At 36.1% G+C, this 22,991-nt stretch overlaps 1 protein-coding gene across 4 annotated transcripts in view; it reads left to right on the forward strand.

Moving 5' to 3' along the window:
- The window catches only part of LRBA (LPS responsive beige-like anchor protein), a 415,639-nt gene that overhangs the window by 119,074 nt on the left and 273,574 nt on the right, over positions 1 to 22,991 (forward strand). For all 4 annotated transcript variants that reach the window (XM_042796732.1, XM_042796735.1, XM_042796733.1 and 1 more), the window contains one exon: positions 13,802 to 13,866. In XM_042796732.1, coding sequence (XP_042652666.1) covers positions 13,802 to 13,866 — 65 coding nt within the window. The remainder of the gene's footprint in view (positions 1 to 13,801; positions 13,867 to 22,991) is intronic.

Raw genomic sequence — 22,991 nt, forward strand, 5'->3', positions numbered from 1 at the left:
AGACATCAGAAGTTGGAAGTTTTTCTTTTTATACTGTGTGAACTTCTGCCAATAGGATCTTTGTTTTTACCAAAGATGAGTGTAGCTGTATTTAAGTAAAATAACCCACTTCAGTAATAGGTTGTTTTTGTGATAAAATGGTTAAAAACATAACTTTATTAGGCAAATGAAAATTATTTAGATCTTAAATAAAAAAGAAAAAAGGGCTTCCCAAAGTTGAAATTGTTAAGTCGAGGGGAATGAATGACTCGTGCTCATAGATGTTTGCCTTGTATTGTTAACTTTCTTTGCAATGTTATGAAGTATTCAGTGTTTCTAGTTTAGTATGAAAGCACTGTGTTGAGATGCACATAAAAATACTTCATCTTCAGGTTGCCAGAGACTTCATAGTGTACTGTTTTATTTTGCTTCCACTCTTTTGAAGATTTTGAAGATAGGAAGAATATCTGCCAGCCTAGGTTTTTGTAGAGATGAGGTGGCTGTGTAAGGAAATGAGAGTATTCAAGATCATCTTACTCTGTTATGGATAATTTAGATTCTGAAGCTGCCTGTGGTCTGTTTCACAGCAAGTGGAGCTAGACGTGTTAATGGCTCTTAACACTTGAAAACATGGGATTGCCAAGCATATTATTAATTGTTATGCAGGCAGCAGTAGGAACATTCCTAGTACAGTTTTGTAAAAAATATCACATGGCCCTTGTAACTGGTGTACAAAGGGAAGATTCTTATCCTATTCTTCTTTAAGATGCTATTGGATGGAAAGTAGTCGTGAAATTTCTGTTGAGCTTTATGTACAGTGCTGCTTGAGGATATTTTCAGTGAAGCGATTTTACATTATAAACCTTTTCCTCTTCAAAAACTCTTGTTATTCTTTTCCCTCTGCAATATATATTTTCATCTACAATGACTTATTTTTGCAGGATGGAGACTGTGGTCAAAGCTAGAGAGAGGGAAAGGTAGGTTCCACAGCAGCCGGAGATCATGCTATCAAAGGGCTGTCCTTGGATAGAAGAGACTTAAGTTTCAATTAATGTTTCAGATAATAGTTCTTATTGTCACTAAGTAGAATAGTCTATCAGAGGAAAAATTTCAGCATATCCTCACAGGGTAGCTAGCAGTACAGAAGCTTTAGGGCATTTACCAGGCATGTGGAAGAGTTCTGTTTTTAAAGGAATTAAGTATGCTCAATCTGTAAATGCAACACTATGATTCACTGGTGTCATCCCTGATTGTAGTTCCTCTTTGGTTGTGATATATGAAGACATCATTTCTTTTCTGTAAGGTCTTGGGGATAAACTTAGGGCTTCTGCATTCTCCTGTTTTGCAAGGCACTTGATATCAACACGGTGAGCTGTTTGGCTAGCGGTCACTGGGATTAACTCTGGAGAATTTGAATGGAAGGCCTGGAAGATGTGGGAGGGTACTGGCTATGAAATCCAGACTCCTTAAGTGCAGTCCTTTGGTGCATGGATTTTAGATACCATCTTGTCAGTAAGTTTCCTGCTAACAAAACAGAAGGTTAAATTATCACATCTGTTGTCTAGATCACTTGGATTCTCCATTACACTTGATATATCTGGGTTTTTTTTTCCACAAAGTGTAGCTTTCTTTCCCGAGTGTGAGTTTTTCCTCCACCTCTGAGGATCTCACTTTAGGTGCTGAAAACATATATTGACAACTTTCATGCTTAGTATATGCCACTAAGCAGAGTAGTTGATATAATTATAAATGGATTACTTGTGCTATGGATATTTTGCTGCTTGCTTCACTGAACTATGTTATACATTCCAAGTGTTTGAAACTGGAGATCAGTTTGGTAGGTGACTGTCTGAAGTGCAATTCTGATAAGATTGGAATAAATGGAAACAGCTGGAAAACTTTTTCTTTGAACTGCAGTATGCTGAAACTATATTTTAAATTAGCTGTGTATATTTTTTTTCTTTGACTTAAGCAGTACGTAGATTTTTTGTCTCTCCAGAACTAGATTATTGTAATATATTCTGTGTGAAGCTCCAGGATAATGTAAAATTTGTCTGTTGGAACTTCACTCTTACTTTGATTTCCTGCTGCTTTCTAAATTGTTTGAAAGTTTAATTGCCTATAATTGCCTACAATAGTTAACCTGTTGAATTCCATGGAATTGCTTAGAGAGCACTCTAATATGTTTGAATAGGAGTTTCTTTCCTACTCCTATTATTTTTCATAAAAATCACTGTTTCACACTTCTCAGATCCTTCTTTAGTTTGCTGCGCTTAAGATAGGTTTGAACTCTGTTTTTTCTCTTCAGTGTAGTTGTGGGCTTCAGGAATAATGTGCCTTGTTTGCCATTAGCATCATATACAGATAGGTTGTTTAAAACATCTGTGTCCATCACTGGCTAAATTAAAACAAAACAAAACACAAAATTCTGATATTTTTTGTGTGAGTCTGTGGAGTGGATGCATATTGACAGTTTGCTTAGTAGTAGAAATCAAAGGAGTTTATAACTTAAACTTTGCTTTTGCCTTAAGTGTGGAAGTAAGTTGGAATGTATTGGGAATGATCCATCAATACTGCATGAATAATAAGTGACTGTCTCTTGCCTTAAGAATGCAGTAAACACTTCATAGTTATATCCTGACAGGTACTGGTCACAGTAGTTAAAATGTGTGAGCTAGTACTTTGGCTTTATCTCCTTATATTTTTCCCTAATTCTTAGTCTGGGAGGATATTTTAAAGGTTTGCTCACTCCCCGTTTTGAGATGAAGTGTACGATGTACGATTTTAAAATGAGCAAAACCAATGATGCATTACATTTAGTATGAGAAAAACAGAAGAGTAGCTGATGTGTTATACTTTTATTAAATGGGATAGATGTTTCTGGGTATTAGATATAAATAATCATCAAAGTGGTAGAAATGGCTTTCTAACTAAAACTTGTTTTGTCTAGGCCTACTTTTGACCCACTGGAAAATGCCCTCTGCAATTTGCAGTCACTGTGTTTTGAAGCCTTCAACAAAAGCAGGCTATACCAGCTGCAGCTGCAAACTGAGAAAAGTAGTGTGAAAGAACCAGTGTTTTTTGGTTTATACTACACAGCTGTTTTCTGGAAACTAATTGTGAGCTTTGTGGTTGTGACCAGAAATTTTAAAATACATTTGTATGTAAAGAAATTGGGATGCGTGCTATATATTAGACTAAGAAGGACTGTAGAGAGGTACAAGTGGATAAGTGTAGTAAAGCCATGATATTTTGGCGTGGACTGATGTGAAGCATTGTTTCTTGGGACAATAGACTTAGAAGTCAACATGACTTGCAGACTTTGAAGAGAAATGGATAAAAGATGGGGTTAAAACTCACAAAGCTGTTCTTAGAAATAGTTTGCCACACTGCAGTGGAGAGGTGGACTTTTCTAAGGTCATCTTAATAAAACGTAATTGTTGCCTCCAGTAAAGTTCTGGGAGAAAAATGAGAATTGTTTTTCTCCCCGGTTTTATTTTTTTAATACAATCTTTAGTGGTTATTCTACAGATTTTTCAGATATTATAGGCTCTTACTAAGAAAAATCCTCTTATGAAATGAAAATTACTTGAATTTGGTTAGGAACCCAGGACATGGTGTTGGTGTGAATGTAATGGGAAACATACCTGCTGCAGCTAAAAACTATTACCCCGTAAAACTGTTGCTGAGAATTTGTGTGATTAATGCATACGTTTTTATGTTTAGGGAGGAGAGTGGATTGTATAATGTAAATGTGAATCTTGGGGGTGTGATAGGGGAACAGGACAGCTTCATTTCCATGAATGTACACTGCTGCAGATGTTCAAAACTAAGGGAACATAATTCAGCTACAGAAGCAAGACTTTCCTGGAGAAAAAAGGCATCCTGTTGCTTCCCCAGCACACTAGGACTTAAAAAAACACCACCATTTAAGGTGAGTTTTGTGCAGTGAGAGCACACCCTGTGGTTTGGCAGTCTAGTCAGAAGGATGAGACCATGCTGACTTTATAACTAGATCTTTGAACAATATTCTCATGGGTGGTAAATGCAAAACAAAGTAATATCAACTGGCACTTAATTCTGTGAGCTCCCTGCTGGTGGGGCTCTGCACTGAAAGGGAACTCTTCCTGACAGGAAGTCAGCCGCGAAGTGTGGAGACCTCTGAAAATAAAGTGTGCTTTAATTTGACACCCTGCTGTTTTACAGCTAGTCTGTTTAATTTGAGACTATGGAAAGAGGTTTGGCGGAGGGGAGGGGGATGAGATATGGAAAGTTCAGTGAGCGGCAATGCTTGTTGCTGACTTTATACTAATTACAAATATGTGAACGGTTTTGTTCATGTTAATAATCCAAATAATGCGTCTCTGTTTCCAAGCAAAATTGCTTAAGAAGCTCATGATTTGGGGAGCAGTGCTGTTTACTCAAAGTTCTGTCAGGAGAAGCTTTGCATAGTGGTGCTGTTGAGCTTATTGTTTAACCTTTAGTCTTACATATACTTATCTGTGTCTTTTTACATATTTCTGCAAGTGGGAAAAAACCTGTCTCATCAGAGACGTTAATGATACGCTATTCTTTCAATAAGTATTTTAAGATAACCTGCTTAAGTGAAAAAACTCACAATTCAGATTATGCAGCAATCAGTATGATATTGAGGTGCATGTCCATTAGGCATTAGATCCTAGTTCTGAGTCAAATTTGATTCAGAGAAATCAGCTGGATTTTCCAGTACCCTCTCAATATTTATGAAGACATTTATTTCTATTTCTACTTTGAAGAGAGATAGTTATATTTTTCTTTTTGGAAAATTTGCTTGGGGAGTGCAAGGGATGATTTGCAGTGAAAGAAGCAGAAAATCATTATTTATCGTGTATATTGTAGCAACATGTAGGGACAGATGAGAATAGAGCCCTGTGTTCTTGGGTGTCACGTAACAGGGGAATAATGGATAACCGGAATATTTTAGTCTAAATGAAGACAACAGATGCAGAATGTGGAAGGGAACGTAGTATGCAAGTGACATGTAATGGAAGACATGCATATTAGGTTTTGTGCCTTTTTTCTTTTTCAATTTGATTTGATTTAGCTTCCCTTTCTCAAAAGCTTTTCTTAAAAGATCTGCATTAGGAAAGGATTACCCAAGAGGAATGATAAGGGGCAGGTTTGGACATTCTGTCTTTTGAGTGAAGAGGTGGGATTGGTTTACATACTTTGGTTTTATTCCCTCAAAGTTACAACGATAGTGGGAATCTTGCTCAGTGTTTGCATGTATTCATTCTGAGAGCTTAAATTGAAACTAAGCTACATTTGGGGAAAAGGGTGATATAAAGGGGCTTTTAGTTCCAAAGTAGTATTCACTGTGTATATTGTTGATTTTATTAGCTAAATTTATTTAGCTAAAGCTTATCAGACATTGAGCAGGAAGGTTGCTGCTATTTGGTGGTGGTGATGATGAATGATGCTATCGGTGGGACCAGTCCATCACTACTAGCGCAACTGCACAGCAGTGTGTATGCTGTGATTTTCTTGTCCTTACAATTAGTAGTCTACCTTGGAAGACAATTTTTTCCATGCAGTGGTTTTACAAAAATTCAAATTAGAATCACAGTTAAACAAAAAAGCACTAAAATCAAGAGGCAGTTGCCTTGTACTCCTGGTATTCCTCAATTTGTGTTCCTTTCTCCATAAAAATGATGCTGGCGCTACAATTTGATTATTTGGATCTCTTCCCTTTGTTTGTCTTACATTGTCCCTTTCTCACTTCTGTTTTTCTGACTCCTCTCCTTTGACTTATAGTTTCTTGCTTCCCATTGCTGCATATTTGCAGAACTTCTTGGTAGTTTGATTTTTCAGTTAATGTTTAAGATTTCTGTTCCTTTTCTTCCTGAAGCTACTGTCTTTCATCTCAGTCTTGCAAATAGCCGATGGTTAAAGAACCTGAAGAGGAAACTGTGGTGGAAAAGGTTTGCTGCTAGATGAACTCAAACCTGACCCCTAATTTCATTTCATGAGGAGTCATGGCAACAGCCCGCTAGTGGGACAGAGAAAGGGAGAGGCCGCCCAGGCAAATTGCTTCCTCCACCAGAAACTGGGGACCTGAAATCAGTGATCCACTCATTCACTTTTTCCCCATTTTACAGTTTGTTGCTGTACTGGGACTGTGGAAGAACTGGAGTTTAACATACACTTACTTGTTTCATCTTAATGTGACATTGGTTCTAGGGGCAACATTTTATTCATCAAGTCATGAGTCAGATCACTAAGAGTGGAATGCAATAAATGTTTTTCATATACATGTTCATACTTTTTTGAAACTAGATACAAAAATGAAGCATAGAAGTTTTGACGATATGCGACTTTTATGCTATGATAGATACTATTGATAGCATTTTTTAATCTAGTGATATTTTCATAATTTTATATAAATTTTCAGATCAAGTGATTTAAGTTTTCATTACTAAAATCCTGTTTTAACAGCATTTAATATCACTATCAATGATGACAACTGCAACCTATGTTGAGGTTTTCTGGCTGTATGTAATTGTTAAAGATTGTATGTGCTACATTTTAATGTAGTGTATCTTTCATAATATTGTATCTTTTATGATAGATTTGCATAGTTTGTAGAAAAGACAACAGTTGTCACTGGCAATATTATAACATAAAAGGCATTGTCTGACAAGCTGACAGTTTTTTATTTAGTATTTTACTGAACAACATAGTACTTAAGTATGCAAACTCCCTCAGCTCTATATGTGTATAATTTATTTTCTGAATCTATAAAAACTTCTTGTGACTTGAACTCTAACTTTTAAGTATTGAAATTAAACTCTCGTTATAAGGTAGTTTTAGGCATTTACCACTAACAACATAATACAAGTTTATAGGAAGCTCTGTTTACATGGAATATCCCAAATGGTTAAACAGCAGGGGAGTCTTCTGCTTTTAGTTAAAAAACCGCCATTTCTGTATGGCTTATTTACTACTTGTTTAATTCTTAATGTAGTGTGCTGTGGAATTGAGCATGCAAAAGTCAGCAGAGAGTTCTGTTTTCTGCGTCTAAGGTTATTACTTGCTGTACAATAATAAAGGCACTATTTTATTGGGTTAGTTGTAATTAACTTCAGCACTAGGCACTGATATAAATCATTCCTAATCTGTTTTCTTTACATTTTCATTCTTTTAAACTGGTTTAACATAGCTTCTTTCTGTCGTCCTTCTACATAAGGACTGGGGTTGTAATTGCTTTTTTGAATTAGGCCGTCGGAAGCTAATGTGCATGTTGATCCAAGAATTGATTAAGGAACACTAATGAATTTCATATAGCACTTTTAAAAGATTTGTAATAAATATTGTGTAATAAATACTCTATAGCAGTGATTTGTTATACCATTCAAATTCAATACAGAGTTGTCATGCTGTGCAGCTGGAAAAATATTTCAGTATAAGAAACTTTGATTCTGTTTCATAGTTAAAATAGTAAACAATTTTGTGGTTATGAAGAATAGTGTTGCAACTCTTCCCCAGAGTATATTTTATGAAAGTAGCTATCATTATTGTGATCTTTGTTTCTGTGTTTTATCAGAGGAAAAATACTGAAACATTTTTGGTTTTCATTTTTTTTTCTGCTCAGTCTTGGTGTTTGATACCAATTGGGCCATGTCCCTTTCTGCCCGATTTATCAATGCACTAGTGTACTGCAGTATTTTCAGTTGTTCATTTAACAGCATAGGTTTGAAACAAGAATGTTATGTGTTCTTTTCAGTCAGCTTTACAACACGGACCATGGTTGTGTCTTGAATTTCTTGTCTTTTTCAGGACTAGATAATATCACGCACGCAATTTCATCCCACATTTATAGTTCATTAGTTAGTTGGCTATGAGTGTGCTTGGAATATTTTCCCACAACAGCATGCGTGGTGTTATACCTCCGTTGGAGAATCTGTCTCATATGGTTTATTTTTACATGACTTTCTCCTAGAAGACTCATTAAAATTTTCAATACAGACGTTAGTTGTGTACTGTCACTGGCTGATTTTTTGACAAAAAGCAATGTCTTTTTAATGGAATGCCAGCAGTAAATACTTTTTATTGTAACTGAGTGTGTTTGATAGTTTAAAAGTCTTATAAAAATAATTAGCTCTTTTATATAGTTCTAATGGCAGCCTTGCAAGTTTCGCCTGGAGCAGTCTCTAATGAACAGGCCTTGATTTTTCCAGTTGGGCTCTTAGATTCCCTGAGGACTTGACTTCAGACCTTGGAGGGCAGCAGCTGCCATTTGTCTTAAGGCTGGAGTTGCCAAACAGACAGACCATGTACTAATAGGACACATTTGTACAGCCTGAGTATGTGGAACCCCGATAGAGGCCTAATGATGATCATCTGTTGAGAGCTTGTAGCTGGCGAGGGTTAGAGTAACTTTTATCACCCTTACTGAAATCAAAACCTCTGTATTGATTAGTAAGATAGCTTGGCTTGTTACATAGATGCGATGTTGAAGCTTTCATAGACAAGCCATTGTTTAGTGTGGAATACTATCCATTGTTTAAATTTCAATAATTTGATAATTTTTTCCCTTGACGAGATGTTCTGAATTTTTAAGATAGTAGTAAATATTTTTGCAAGCTCTCTTTTCCCTGTGTCAAGATTCAGCAACAGTGGTGTTCTTCTGTAGAGAAAGGACCATGAATATAATTACTGAAATTCTCCTTTTCTTAATCAATTTTTGATAGTTATTCCATTATTGATTTATGGGTTTTAAATTTTATTTGATCATCCAGGTGTGGCTGTATAGCATTGTCCCCAAATGTGGTTTTGTGTTACTCTTACATTAAATTGTGTCACACCCTTGCAAAATTTTTCTGTTTCATACACTACTTAGCATGTGCTAATTTTTATATTAAATTGCTACATAGAGTTTCTAGATATGATTTCCCATAATTCTATGTTGTTTTTAATTTTTTTTTTCAATGGAGCTTTGGAGATCAAAACAATTTAAGCATGCTTCAACTCTTTAAAAGTAATTTATGCTTGCAGATATTCTGCTTAGCATTCAGTCTAACTTTTTTTTTTAATTATGAAGAACCCAGCTGAGATACAATCTACTTTTCACTATATGTTCTTTATTGCTGAGTTCGTTCAAGCCTGTAGTGGATGTGGTGCTGAGAGAGTGCTGACACCAAGTGCAAACACTGCTGAAAAGTTCTTGATAGTTTACTTTAGGCACTTAAAGATTAGTATATCTCTCTATGAACAAGTTTTTCATGCAGATTTGACCTTTACTCTAGGATATAATATGTCTCTTAGTCATATGTTAACACATTTTCCCACCCTGCTCCTTAGTGCTCCATTCATAGTTGTCAGTACCAAAGTCGTCCTTCTGTGTTTCATAACCAAAATAAATTATTAAAACTCCACCAGCTTTATGGGAAAGATGAATTAGCAGAGAATTTGCTCTTTTTTCCTTGCTTATGAGTGTGTATTTCACCTGTTAGTTATAATGCTTAATTGTGGAATATGTTAACCTGGTTAGAAGGATATTTTTTCAAGTTTCTGAGAAAAATGAATTATTAAGGACTATGCATGCATATGTAGCAGTACAGATTACTACAGTTGAAAATAGAGCACTTTTCATCTATTGGAAATGTTTTAGGTGTTCTGTTAAAGATTCACGTTCAGTTGTTTAGCCGTCAGACCAGTTGATAAATTGGTCTTGCAAATGTTTTTATCTTGCTTGAAGAATATATGTTTTGTGTTAGTTGTTTGAAATATATTTCTTTCCCAGATGTGCACAGGTGAGGAGGGATATGTCCATTTGCTCTCTACAGGCAAGCACGTCAACTTACAAATCAACAAAATTGTTTATCAACAAAACTTTCTTGGCATTTGAGTGATTAGAGTCCAGAAATGACTGTGCTGGGTTAGATAAAGGCTCCACCTTGCTTATTGTCATATCTCCAACTATAGACACAAAGAGATGCTCAAGAATAATAAAATAGGACAAGTGTGTGTGATACTCTTCAACGCTTCAGCTATTTTCAGATTGGGGTATTTTCTGAATTGGATGAAGTTGCTGTGTATTTAGTCAATATCAATGTATTTTCATTTGGTGTACTCATGCTGTCTTGTCTTGATCCTGTTGAACTCTTAGTCACCACAACATCCTTTGGTGATAGGTTCCACTGATCTGTTAATGCACTGTGTAAAGAACCACTTGCATTTCTTTGTTTTGAAGCCGGCTCCTACACTAGCTGCTGCTTGTAGAAAACACTTCTGGGCAGGCCTGTTTGGGTAAATAAGAAGCTCCTGAAGTATTAGACTTGAACAAGGATATTCAGAATGAGTCAGCAACAAATGGAAGAAAAGTACTGATCAGTAGAGTTGACACTGGAAAATTCAAGTTCTATGCAGAATTTTTATATGACTTCTCCACTTATCTGATGATGCCTTATGATTACAGACCTACCTTATTTTTAAGAGAGGAAATAGGAGGATCGAGTAATGTAAGAGACTTTTCAATGCATTTGAAGACTAAGGTAACTACACGTGCATGTGTAGCTGAAATAAAATAAAACGGGACATAAAATTTCTAAAGATTGTTTTGCTACACTAATCTCATTGTTGGCTATGGTCTAATGGATGTTGCAGTCTTTGGCCAAAACGTATTTCCTAGGCAAAGAAAATTTAGTAATTTATATGAATTCAAGTAGGGTATTTGTTACTGTCATAGAAATGATCATTAGTTAGAATTAATTAAAAAATCCACTGTAAAATAGATTAAAAACCCTCCACCTGACTCAGATGGGACAACAGGAGGTCATGACATAAACCTTGAAGGAGACTAGTTGTTTCCGAAAGAAGGGGTCCAGTACTGTTTAATGTTTTCATTTAATGATCCTTGTGCACTCAGTAAGAATGTGTTAATGAAACTTGATGATATAAAACTGGTGCTACTGAGGACTGGGATATAATTTTGCCTATGTCAGAGTTGTTCTGTAGCTACAGGAAATGTAATATTTTATTCCATGCAGAATTATAGTTCAGGTGAGGTTTGAAGCACTATTTCAGGAAAGGATGTAGTACTTGCGTTTTTATCTATAGTACTGGTGGAAGTGTTTACAGATTCCATTAAGGAGGTAGGTGAAACAATAGTGAGCTAGGAAATTTCCACATCAGACATAGTATTTGAATAAAATGTGATTTCTTATTTGTCTTCTTATAATGTTTGTTTTTCATTGTAGCTATTTGTGATAGCGTTTAGTGCTTCTAGGTTTTTTCCTGCTTCACTATTGAGTGTACAGTGACCAAAAGCATTAGAAGTAGATTGTCTCTTGGTTACTGAACATTTATAGCCGTAGGAAATGATGGTCAATTAAGTACAGCTTAGAACAGGTATGAAATTATTGACTTTGTTGATCGTCCCTTACAGTCCTTCCTTAGGAAAGTGCTGAAATGTGTTTTGTAGTTATTTAGTTGCATTAGTGGTTGAGTTTGAGGCTTTTAACGTGTTTTTTTCCCTAATACCTTTGGGAAATGGATAACTAAGATGTTGATATAATAATGCAATATGCATACTGAGTGTAATTGTTTGAGAGAGAACATATACTGTGGGGAAATATTGAATGGATCATGAAAGATGATGACCATTAGTCTTTTCTTTCAACTATTAAAATTAGCTTTAGGATGTGTTCAGCTGTGATTTATGAAATTGTTTAGACTAACGCCTTCTTTGATGATGTCTGATGTAGAGAAAAATGCTGAAAAGTATCATGATAAATGCACGTTTATTTCACTTTTGTCAACCTCTATCTTCACCAATTAAATTTTTCAGTATTGTAGTGAGCTCTCCAGAGCAACAGATGGGCAGTGTCATAAATGGTAGAAATTATTTTGCTTTTCTTGAGTTTTCACACAATTAAGCTAACAGATAAAAGTTTCACTTATAATCATGTGAAACAAAATATTTGGAAGTTGATATTATATTTAAAAAAACTCTTATGAGGATTAGTCACGTATGGTATTTTGTTTAGAATATTAGCAGCTTTGCTTTTTTTTTAATATAAGAATAAATACTACTTAAAGCCATTTCACACAGCTTACAGACTAGCTTGAAGTCATGTGATGGTGGCAGTAAGAAGGCAATAGGGAGAACAGGGCGTATTATGGTGGATAAATATTAGTAAGATATATGTAGCAATAAGGACCAATGATGCTACTTGATTTAACCTCAAACAAACAAGAACCCCCCCATTTGTGATATTATGTAAATGGAACTTATCTGGAACATAGAATGTTGCTTGCTTATTAATGCATATATACTAGTTATAGAAAAAATAATGAAACATATTTATAATACATTATTGCTAATACATCACAATTTCCAATTATTCTAATTTTAATTCTGACTACCTGAAAATTGTAATACATTGTTGCAACTTAAAAGTTATAGGAGACTGTGTTGGGTCTGGAACATTTCAAGCCTTAAGAGACCAGTTATAATCTCTCCCCTGCATTTGAAATCTGGAAATCTGTTTTGGGTGTTGGGGGCAGAACTTAAATTGTAAAGAAATGACATTGTCCTCGTGGCTTCTGTGTATGTCTGATCAAAGCTTCGTGTCAGTGACTGAGAGGTAATTCTGCAACACTGAGCAGCAGAAAATTTACTCTGTTGACACTGGGTATTAAAAACTCCTGCATTCAGAATTCTGAAATTTGTTTGAGAGATATTTGCACTTTTGCACTTTTTGACTGCTTTGGAGCTGATGAGATTTTCATACAGAACTACAGTGATAGAAGTACTGGTGTGAGCAATCATTAAGATTATTATTTCATACAACAAAAAATAAAAAATCAAGGAAACTGATGTTGAAGAGCATATGAAACTTAAGTATGTCTGCTGCAGAATCAGTCTTTTGTTATTAGTTTAGAAGAGTTGTAGAGTTTAAACCAAGAGTTGCATTTGGCCTGTTCAATCCAAATGTCTCTAAGGTTTTCTAAAAATATAAGGTTCACGCATCTACTACCCTAATTTTTAGCTCTGCCATCTTGTTCCTGTTGAGTCCAGGATTAAAAATCTTTGTGTTGTGAACCATTTCTGTTTTCTCATTAGCTTTCAAATGAGGGAAGCAAGTCCCAGTGATAGGTCATCTGGCTTGATTACTTTCCATTGTGTCTTTTCTGGGGGCCAGACAAAACCTGCCTACATGTTTAAGAGGTGTAGAATTTTGCTGTAATTCAGGGTTCATTTGGGTGTAAGAAATGTGCAGTGCATGTGTGTCTGCCATCGCTATCGTTTCAGTGTATTAAAAATTCAGAATGTTAAAAATGTGTTAATATTTTGTGAATCAAACTGGGTGTTAATGATGTAATATTTGGATCATTAGCAAATTTTTTGAGTAGAGATGGTTATGCGATGCTGAGGTGAGGATTTTTATCAGTTTAAATGTTAACTAGCCTTTAAGCTATAAGAGAAATCTGTGTCTAAAGAATGAGCCTTACATTAATGTGAACCAGTTTCTAACATGAAGACTCGGTAAGGCAAAAAGCATCAGTGAACCAAAGTTCAGAATTATTGCATAACATAGCAAAAGAAAGTGATGCATTTTTTTGTGGGATGTTTTTGTATTTTCTTCTCTCCTCCACAAAATAAGTGATACTGTTCTGTTTTTTTCATGCTGGCAATGTTTCTTTCCTGATTAGCACACAATTAATCCCTTATGTTTGCTGATGGTGATGTAAATTACTGAAATTGAGAAGAAAGTGTAGCCGAAAATGTTTTTTCTTAGTTTTGTTTTCATACAACTAGTTTTCTCTTGTTTTTTCTCAGGAGTGGCAAAATTCTATACAAAAGAATGCTGGCCTTGCCTTTATTGAGCTTGTCAATGAAGGAAGGTAAGTCACAGTATTTGATATTACCTCTGCCTTAGCCTTCAAGAAGTTGTATGACTTGAAACTTTTTTTAAAGAACTTTTCTTGTGCCTTTTTTGACTCTTTTTTGAGTTTTATATGCATAATTTCACATTCTTTAATACTTTGGTTACGTTCTGATACTGAACATAGGATTTTGCAGAATCTGAATGCTCTTTAGTTTCATTAAATATTTCACTTATCAGTGTGTCATAGATTTTCGTTCTTCCTGTCCTTGTTGAAACTATCATTTGTATTCAGCTAATCTCTTGAGGAAGGGAATTGATATTTGGAAGACATTATAGCTAGGAATTGTAAGATAAGCCTCTGTCTCAAATATTAGATTCCAGTTTGCTCATTTATTTGCTATCTACTGCATAAAATAGAAAGGAAAAGAGTTCCTTTAAGGGGAAAAAAAAAAAACAAAACCAAAAACCAAACTACAAAACCAAACCAAAAACTTGTTAATATTACAAATTAGTTTAATATTCTATCTGTAACTATATATGTATATTACTGGAATTTATAGAAAATGACAGAGCAGGTGATGAGGCCATGCTCTTTGACTTGTAGTGACTATTCAGAACCATCAATATTTTCTTCATTAGGAATCGATTGTTGAGGCAGGCTAAGAGCAATATTTACTTTTTCTAAAGGATTTTTTTTAAGGTGTTTAATGGGTTAGATAAGGAGTATTATAAGAAATGCCATTTATCTAAACCTAAATTCAGTTAGTAATTTGAGCTACTTAGAATCCCAATAGAAAATAAATTTTACAGGATTAGGGCAGCTACTGAATTAAACTCAAAGTAATTTATCACATGAATTAAAATGCTATATAAATATCTTTTTATCATTGTAAGAATAGGAAAAAATGGACATTTGAGATTTTTCTTTTAAAATGTGTAGATATTCTCAAGACACATAAAAATAATGACCATTTTAATGGTTGCATTTCTGTTTATGGTGAGGGAAACACTGTTCTGAGGCAGAAAAAACATTTTGCTACTGGTCTTGATCCCAAGGGCCAAGGTAAAGTAACAAGGGTGTTCAGTTACAGCGTTAAGATCTAGCCTGTAGTTGTTTCCTATTATGTGAGGCTGACCTGTCTTGACCTTACTTATAAAGTGCCTGCTATAAATTTGGCCCTTGATTAATGTTTTATTAGCATAGATAACATAGAGATCCCACACACATGATGTAAGGTTCATCTGTGTAAGGTGATTATCATGAGCAAATCAGTTGCTGGGACTGAGTTGTAGGTAGCAGTTACCTAGTAGTTATTCAGCTGGTCCAGGTCAAGCTTTCAGAGGGCATTCTATCAGTAAACTGTTTGGAATTGGCTATTTTCTTTTAAAAACCTGCAGTGCCCATCACAGAGAGATGGAATCATTCCCCCACCTCCATAAACAACATCAATAACTTACAGTCTAGCCTTGGCAGAGTGGTTGTCTCGGGGACAAATGATCCCTTGAAGACTGGAAAGTGTGGTTTTGGTTAGCAGAAAATATCTAAGTAATTGTTACTTCATTTCGTTTCTGACTTGTAGCAGAGTTGTTTTTTTTTAAAAGTGGCAACATAACTTTCATTATGGGGAAGAGGACAGGGGATTAATTTCTTAGAAATGGCTCCTTTTATCTATCTCTATTTTCCTCCATTCCTGTTTATAGGAGCCTTTAAAGTTATTGCTGAATTGGTCATTGCAGTGCTTTGTGGCTTTTCAGCATTCACTAAAATGAAACTATTATCCTTCATATGACATGAACTATATTCCAGAACTACTCATTTCCTCTCTTTATGCAGGTTGCACATTATTTTTCTTGCACATATACTAACACTTACACTAAAACATTTCAAACCTTGCATTTTATTGTATTTGTTATTGGTTTATGTATTTTTTCCATAACATTATAACCTTAAAAACTCCAAAAGCTGAAATCTGTTAATTAGAACTTAAAAATGAAAATAGCTGAATGATACTGATTTAGCTTTTTGACTGCATAATTGTATAATAAGAGTTGAATTTTTATTAAGTACTTACCAAAACAACTTAAAAGATGACAAGGTAGTTGTACAAAGGAGAGCACTAATTTCAGCAAGGAAGGAAGGATGTCTGTGGGGTACCATGACATGTGGAGTGTAAGAATAAATAAAATAAAATTAAGGGCTGGAAGAACTGCCTAGAATTTGTGGAATCACATAATTGCTACTGGTGGAGAAAGTCTTGGTCATTTTATAACCTTTGTGAATGAGGGTTTTATTCCCAACGTTTATTACTGTTTTTTTGGACTAACGATACCAGAGGATATTTCAGTCTGAAGTGTGTTCTACTACTTTTGTTTATCAGGCAAATAAGATGCCTGAAAAAATCTTTCTCAAAGAGAGAGAGGTCTAAAAGAAGAGATCTAAATCTGTTCTTATATTTGCTTCCAAAATAAATTTTTTGCTTTTATGTGAAAGGTATGAATGTACCCCTCTCTCTCACAGCAGTTGAAAGTTTTATGTTTAGGCTTGCCATTTTTTGGCTAGGATTCCCTCAACAGAAATATGTGCAGAAAGTTTGCCTCTGGGACTCGTAAGATCTACAGTGTGTGTGCTGCATTCAGAATGTGTTGGTCTGAATTTCATCTTGTTCACAAGTAACTAATGTGTTACACATACAGTTGCTCCCAGGCTTTCGAGATATATCAGGTTCTGTGCACATGTGTAGCAGAATTGATTTGTTTGTGCCCAGTGAAATTTTGAATCTTGAACTGAAAAAAAATATCTAAACAGGAGACTAGTATGTGAAAATACAGAACCATAAACCTACCTAAAACTGAAACACACAACTGAAGTCTTTTGAAGGCCGGGTTACAAGCATAGTAAAAAACCCAGACAACTGTGTAGAAAACCAGGAAGGTACAGAATGTAAGTGAAAAGCTTAAAGAGCAGATATTGGAAAATAACTTCTTTCTGTGCATGAAAAGAAACGTCAATTTCCGTGCAATGCTACACTGAACATTAGTCTGTTTTTAATAAATGAGAAAGTATTGTTCACTACTATTGTAATGTCTGGGAACACTATTAATGGCCTTCAAAACCTTGTTAAAAAGATGCTTGTACCCAATGCTTCTCTGTGTACTGAGCCATCTGGGCAGCAGAAGTATAGATGGCAAAATGTTTTCCTTAGCCTACTGAACTTCTGTCAGTCTAGATTTCAGTCTTTGTGCTTGCCTTTTACCTTTGGATCCTCCCTTTAGGGAGAGTCACTTTTGGAGCCTCAACCCTAGAGCTTACTGATGAGGGGATCTGTTCACTGGAACTATCCTTTTGGTGTGATTTGGTTTACTGTCATGGCTGATCCTCTACTTTGGAGACTTCCAAGGTGTCTGGACAGATTCCTTGCTTTCATCCTGAAGCTAATTATGTCTCCTCCATATGCAGGAGATGGTCAAGCTATTATTTTTGAACTGAAAAATAAACAGCTTTATTTTACTTCCTTGCATGTACAAATGTGTCTCTTGTTAGACTCTTATTTCCTCTACTTGACTAGTTAGCAAATAACTCCTTTGCTTTGTGAAGGTTAAAACTCTCTCTCTCCTGTCGCTTTGATTCATTAGCACACTTTAGTGTGAAACATCTCTTATGCTAGACCTTGTTTTCTGTATCAGTCAGTGCACTAACAAACGTACTCGAGCTTGAGACTAGGCATGACAGTTATTATCCCCTTTGGAGTGATAATGGGTTTGGCATGGCAAGGGTTGAGGGATCAGTCTCCTAAGCATGCTGCAGCAATTACTCTTTCTGATTTTCAGTTGAAGAGACTCTTGAAGATGCTTAATTTTAATTTTCTCAAGCATAGTTTTCTTAGTCATTCAAAGAATTAAGTGCTGTGTTCTATACATATATTTTCATATATTTATAAATTAATATTCAGGCAGCAGTTGCTTTAAAAAACTGTCACACAAAGTTTGGTTGAAAGATAACCTCATTAAACTAGCAGAATACATGTATAATTTTCTGTCCTTTGCCTTTACCCTTTCAAAACCTTACCCAAAACAAACAAACCAAAACTTAAGGATTCACAAGCGTATCCAGGAAAAGCAGAACTAATGAAGCCTTGTTTTTTCTGTAGCTTTTTCTCATTGCTAGAATCACTGTTGAATAATGAGAAATAATCAAAATTCTCCTGCCATATCAGAGAATTCTCCGCCTATATTGGATTTTCTCTTATGGCTTTCAGTGCAGTTGAAAACAGAACTAATTTTTTTTTTAAAGGATGCTTGCAATGGTTTTTGTCCTCTGTTGGATATAAAACTTACATAAAATGATTATTTTTGAGAGACTCTAGCCTTCTATTAAAAGAATTTTTTGGAATTATCCAATGAATTCAGAAGTTGCTGGGAGAAGTAGAAAGGCAGCATGCACATCTAATATCATTAGCAAGTAAAAATTCCACCAACCAGCAAAGAAAAACCCCAAACCTCTCCAGAAATAATGTTATGTAACTGGTATTATTCTCCCAATACATAATATCTACTAGTATAAAATCTGGAATGCTGTAATCACCTGTATTTCTGTAGCTTTTTTTTTTTTTTTTTTTTTTTTAGAAGGAATTGTACTAAGAAAATTTCAATTTATGTCACTTGCTGTTCCTTTTCTTAAATTGTATGTGTTACTCCTGACTGGTCACAGATGCAAATATTTTTTCAACATTGAAATAGTTGGCTATCAAACCAGTTGGCCAATTACTTGCATGCTTTCCTAACAGAAAATAGGGGACAGATGTAGGCTGCCCCATTCAGTTGTCTTTCAGTCTCAAGGAATGAATGTTACAGAATGTGTTGCCATATCTACTGTGATGGAAAATAGTTGGAAAAATACAGCTATTAATGAAAAAATGGATAACTGATAGACTTATGCTTTGTGCATAATTGACCAAAAAAGGCTCAGGAAAAAAAAAAAAGTGTAGTCACATCCAAACTAGAATTGATTACTACCAGTCTGCTAGCCTTATTGCAGCCTCCTTGCCCTGAGAGCCTGATAACATAAAACCTGAACCTTAGTCTTGATTTGTAAGAGAAATAAGAAGTGTTTTCCATATTTCCTTGCTTTTCATTTTCAGCAACCCATTCTGTTTAAGTGGTAGGTATTGTAAAAAGGGATTTTTGGTGATTTATTTTCTGAGGTTTTTATGTTGTTGTTTTGATTTCACAGCAGAAGCAGCTTTGTTAATGTATGAATTTGAACTACAGAAGATCATTAAGCTACACTTTTGTCGTGGTTTAGGCCTGGTTGGCAGCCAACCACAATGCAGCAGCTCTCTCTCCCTTCCCCTCTGGCAATGAGAAGGGACAGAGAGCCAGGCTTGGGGTTCGAGATAGGACTGGGATGGGGAAAAATTTCCCCTTTATGATCACAAGCAAGAGGCAGACTCGTTAGGGGAAGAAAAAAACCCATACATTTATTACAGACACTAACAACACATAACAGAGTAGGACAGTGAGAAGCATTGCCACATCTTGAGAACACCTTCCCCCCACCCCTCCCTTCTTCCCGGGATCAGCTCTGCTCCCGATATCTCTGCCTCCTCCCCCAGTGGCGCAGGGGCAGGGAATGGGGGGTGCAGTCAGCGCTGCCACTTCCTTCATCTTTGGTGAGGGGAGTGTCCGGGACTTGTTCCTCCTGCTCCATTGTGGTCCCCCTCTCACAGCAGACAGTCCTCCACAAACTTTCTCCAACATGAGTCCCTCCCATGGGCTGCAGCGTTCCCCACACTGCTCTGTCATGGGTCACTAACTTCCTCCGACTGGATTCTCTCCCACGGCTGCAGCCCCTCCCGAGCTGCTCTGGCATGGGACACCCCCACATGCTGCAATCCTCCCAGCGCTGAATTACAGCAGCGGGGCTACCTTTTCCCATGAGACCCCGGCCTTCTTCAGGCACAGCACCTTGATCATCTGAGCAGGAGCCACGGGCCATAAATCAATGTCTGCTCCACCGTAGATCTCCATGGGTGGCGGGGGGGGGCCGCCCTGCCGTCTCACCACAGGACACAGGGGGGTCTCTGCTCCGGCACACCTCCCCCCTCCTTTCTTCCTCCATTCCTCCACTGACCTTGGTGTTCACGCAGCTGCAGCAACTCCTCCTCACAAGTCCCACTGCCCGTCACCACGTCCCTTCTTAAATACGTTATCGCAGAGGTGCAGCCGATTGGCTCAATTTCCCAAACAGAAGTGGAGCTGGCTTGGAGCTGGGGGAGCTTCGAGAAACTTCTCACAGGGGGCTGCCCCGATAGCCCCCTCCCCTGCCACCAAAAAACTCCACCACTCACTCAACCCAGGACAACTTTAAACAGCATTTAAAATATGTTGAAAATTATGAATTGTAGCCTGGATGTGTTTGAGACAGATAAGTGACTTGAGGTGGGCTTCTTGACACTACGTCATTTTCTTTTTGTGTACGTGTGTGCACTAAGTTATAGTGTGACATGCACAACCATTTTTAAAACAGTTTTTTATTTCACTGTTTTGTTTGATCATCTGTTCGTGGTTTTAAATTGCATCATTTCTTTGTAATTGGAAACATATGATCTTTGCTGCAAATTAATGAATAAACAGAAGCTTTTGGAGAGAGCTATATCTTACTGATTAAAAATTAATGTGAGTTTTTATTATTGGAGAAGCTAGTAACTTTGGAGGGTATGTATGTGACAAAGGTAGGTTTTGCTTGTGAGAATGTCATTAATTTCCTGGGTCTACAGAAAAGCAAAAGCATAAACCATTTTTGAGTGCCTGGGAATTGATAAATGTTTATGTAGAAAGATTTTGGTAATATCTGATTTTAAAATTAAATTAATGCAACAGTAACAAGAATGTATTTATACTACACTCTGTGTGTATACACGTGTTATACTATTGCTATCTGATGAAATTTTTCAGACATCATCCCTTATACTACCATGCAGTCTCCCTCAGAATGTGAACATAACCTCAGATCAGCTTTCACTAGGCTTTGACATATCCTAAGGGACTATCCTAGATAGAAAGGGTTGGATGTCCTTCTGCTGTGCCGTTAAGTTTTATGCTATCACATGTCCAAGTCAGCATTTTGATGAGTATGCATGATATATTTTTTTTTTAATTATTTTTCCTCTTCTATTATAAGGGGTTAAATGTGTTCTACATTCAGCCTTTAGGATCTTGTGGACTTGTCTGTATTTTTTGATGATTGAATAGTGTATCTGTAAAGTTTCTGTGTTCCACAAAGCAATTGTAAAACTTCCTTGTAGCAGTAGTTCCAACACTTAGCACATTGAGCAGTCAGATCCCATAAAAGATAGTGTGTATCCATGTAGAACCTCTCTCCTTTTGAAGTAAGAGAATCTCTTATATGCTAGGTTTATGAGGAGTGCAAGTAGGAAAGCTTACCTTTATCCTTCTTTCTTGGCTATCTCAGAGTTCTCTGTTGTGGTACTGTCTGGAACATATGTAATCTCTTCGTGTAGTTCTCTGAGAGATTTATGCCTAAACAGCTGTTGTAAATGTCACCTGTAAATCTTTTTCCATATTTTCACTAAAACTGCTAATTGTTGGACATCAATAATACTAACCCAGAATTTATCCATCTCTCACTCTCTTTGCTTGCATGTATTTTTCTGTTCTGTTCGTTTCCCTCTTGTGCCTTCTCTTTTTTCACTTATTGTAAGGACATACTTGAATTTTTACTTGATCATCTAAGCGTTCAGCATCCAGAAATCAAAGAAAGAAGATTTCTTGCTTTGTGCCTCATAATTTTCTCTTCCAGCATAACAATAAAAATCAGAGTACATCATATACTTGACTGGCCTTCCTTCTGTCAGTGGTTTAGCACTTCATTCCTGACCCAGCAAAGTATGCAAGTATATATTTAACCTCCAGCATGAGATCCGTTCTTTTGCTTGTTCTTACTAGATTGTTCATCTTTTGAAAGTTAATCACATGTTTTAAAGTATTGTAGTCCAGAAAGAAAGTGCTTAGACAAATGAAGAGAAGTCTGTTTGAGACCTTGAATCTGATATGCACTGAAAGCAGAAGAGTGGGCCTGGTATCCAGAGTCTTTACACCCATAGGTATTGTGGTCTAACTTGTACAGAACATGTCCCTCCACACTCTTCTTCTGTTGAAGGTCAGAAATAATCTTAATTCAGTAACTTGTCATAAATAAAGCCATACCGCAAAGGAATCTATCAAGGAAGGAGGAGTGTAAATCACCACATTCAACAGCATTTTGGTGTTTAAGAACACTGAAAAAAATAAAGAGATATGTGAGACAGTGGTATAAGACAAACATGGTCGACGAGTCTGCATACAGAGATTCTGAAGCATAGGCCAGAAGGAAATTATTAGGCCAGTTTTTATTTCAGCTTGGGTGTGCATACTTTGAAAAAGGCAAGAAATTCAATCAATCTGTTTATTTAGTCAAAGAAATTAAAAGCTGTCCTTTTGCTGTGAAAAGAAGTATTTGTAAAGAGATGTTTTGGACAGACTTTTTATTTAACAGAAAAAGAACTAATGTGATCTAGTTGCTGGAATAAAAAATGGGATAAAAGCAGACAAGAAATAGTTGTGGTTAGGGTATTTTTTTTGTTTCCTTTTTTTTTTTTTTTTAATTGATGCTAATTACATTAGTATAAAATTTCTGTTGAACATGGTGTAAAGTATCTTCAAATCTTAAACAAAAAGAAGTTGGGGTATCTTTCTGAAAGATATGCTGTAGCTCAAACAGAAGGTACAGACTTGATGGAGGAAATGAAATTATTTTGGGGAAAACATGCATGATCAATTCTGTGTAGGAGGCCAGAGCAGGTACCAGAAAGGACCATTATGATCCTTTAAATCCATTTACTATCTTAGTGAGGAAAATTGGACTTTTCTTAATATTTTGATTTCTGTTAGAAGAAAGCATTTGTCTCTCAAAGTCACCTGATCTAGTTAGTACAGTTTATAGCTGCTCACGTATGTACAAAAAGTGTTATATGTAGTTTGGAGTTGAGCTAATACTTTTGCAAGAGTCAGATTCTTGTCTTTGCCTCAGCAATGGTCTGCTCAGATGGAAACAGTTGTTTCCATTGCCAGCAGTAAGCTACA

This window comes from Tyto alba, unplaced genomic scaffold (assembly GCF_018691265.1).
Source record: "Tyto alba isolate M040663 unplaced genomic scaffold, T.alba_DEE_v4.0 Super-Scaffold_23, whole genome shotgun sequence".
NCBI classification, from domain to species: domain Eukaryota; kingdom Metazoa; phylum Chordata; class Aves; order Strigiformes; family Tytonidae; genus Tyto; species Tyto alba.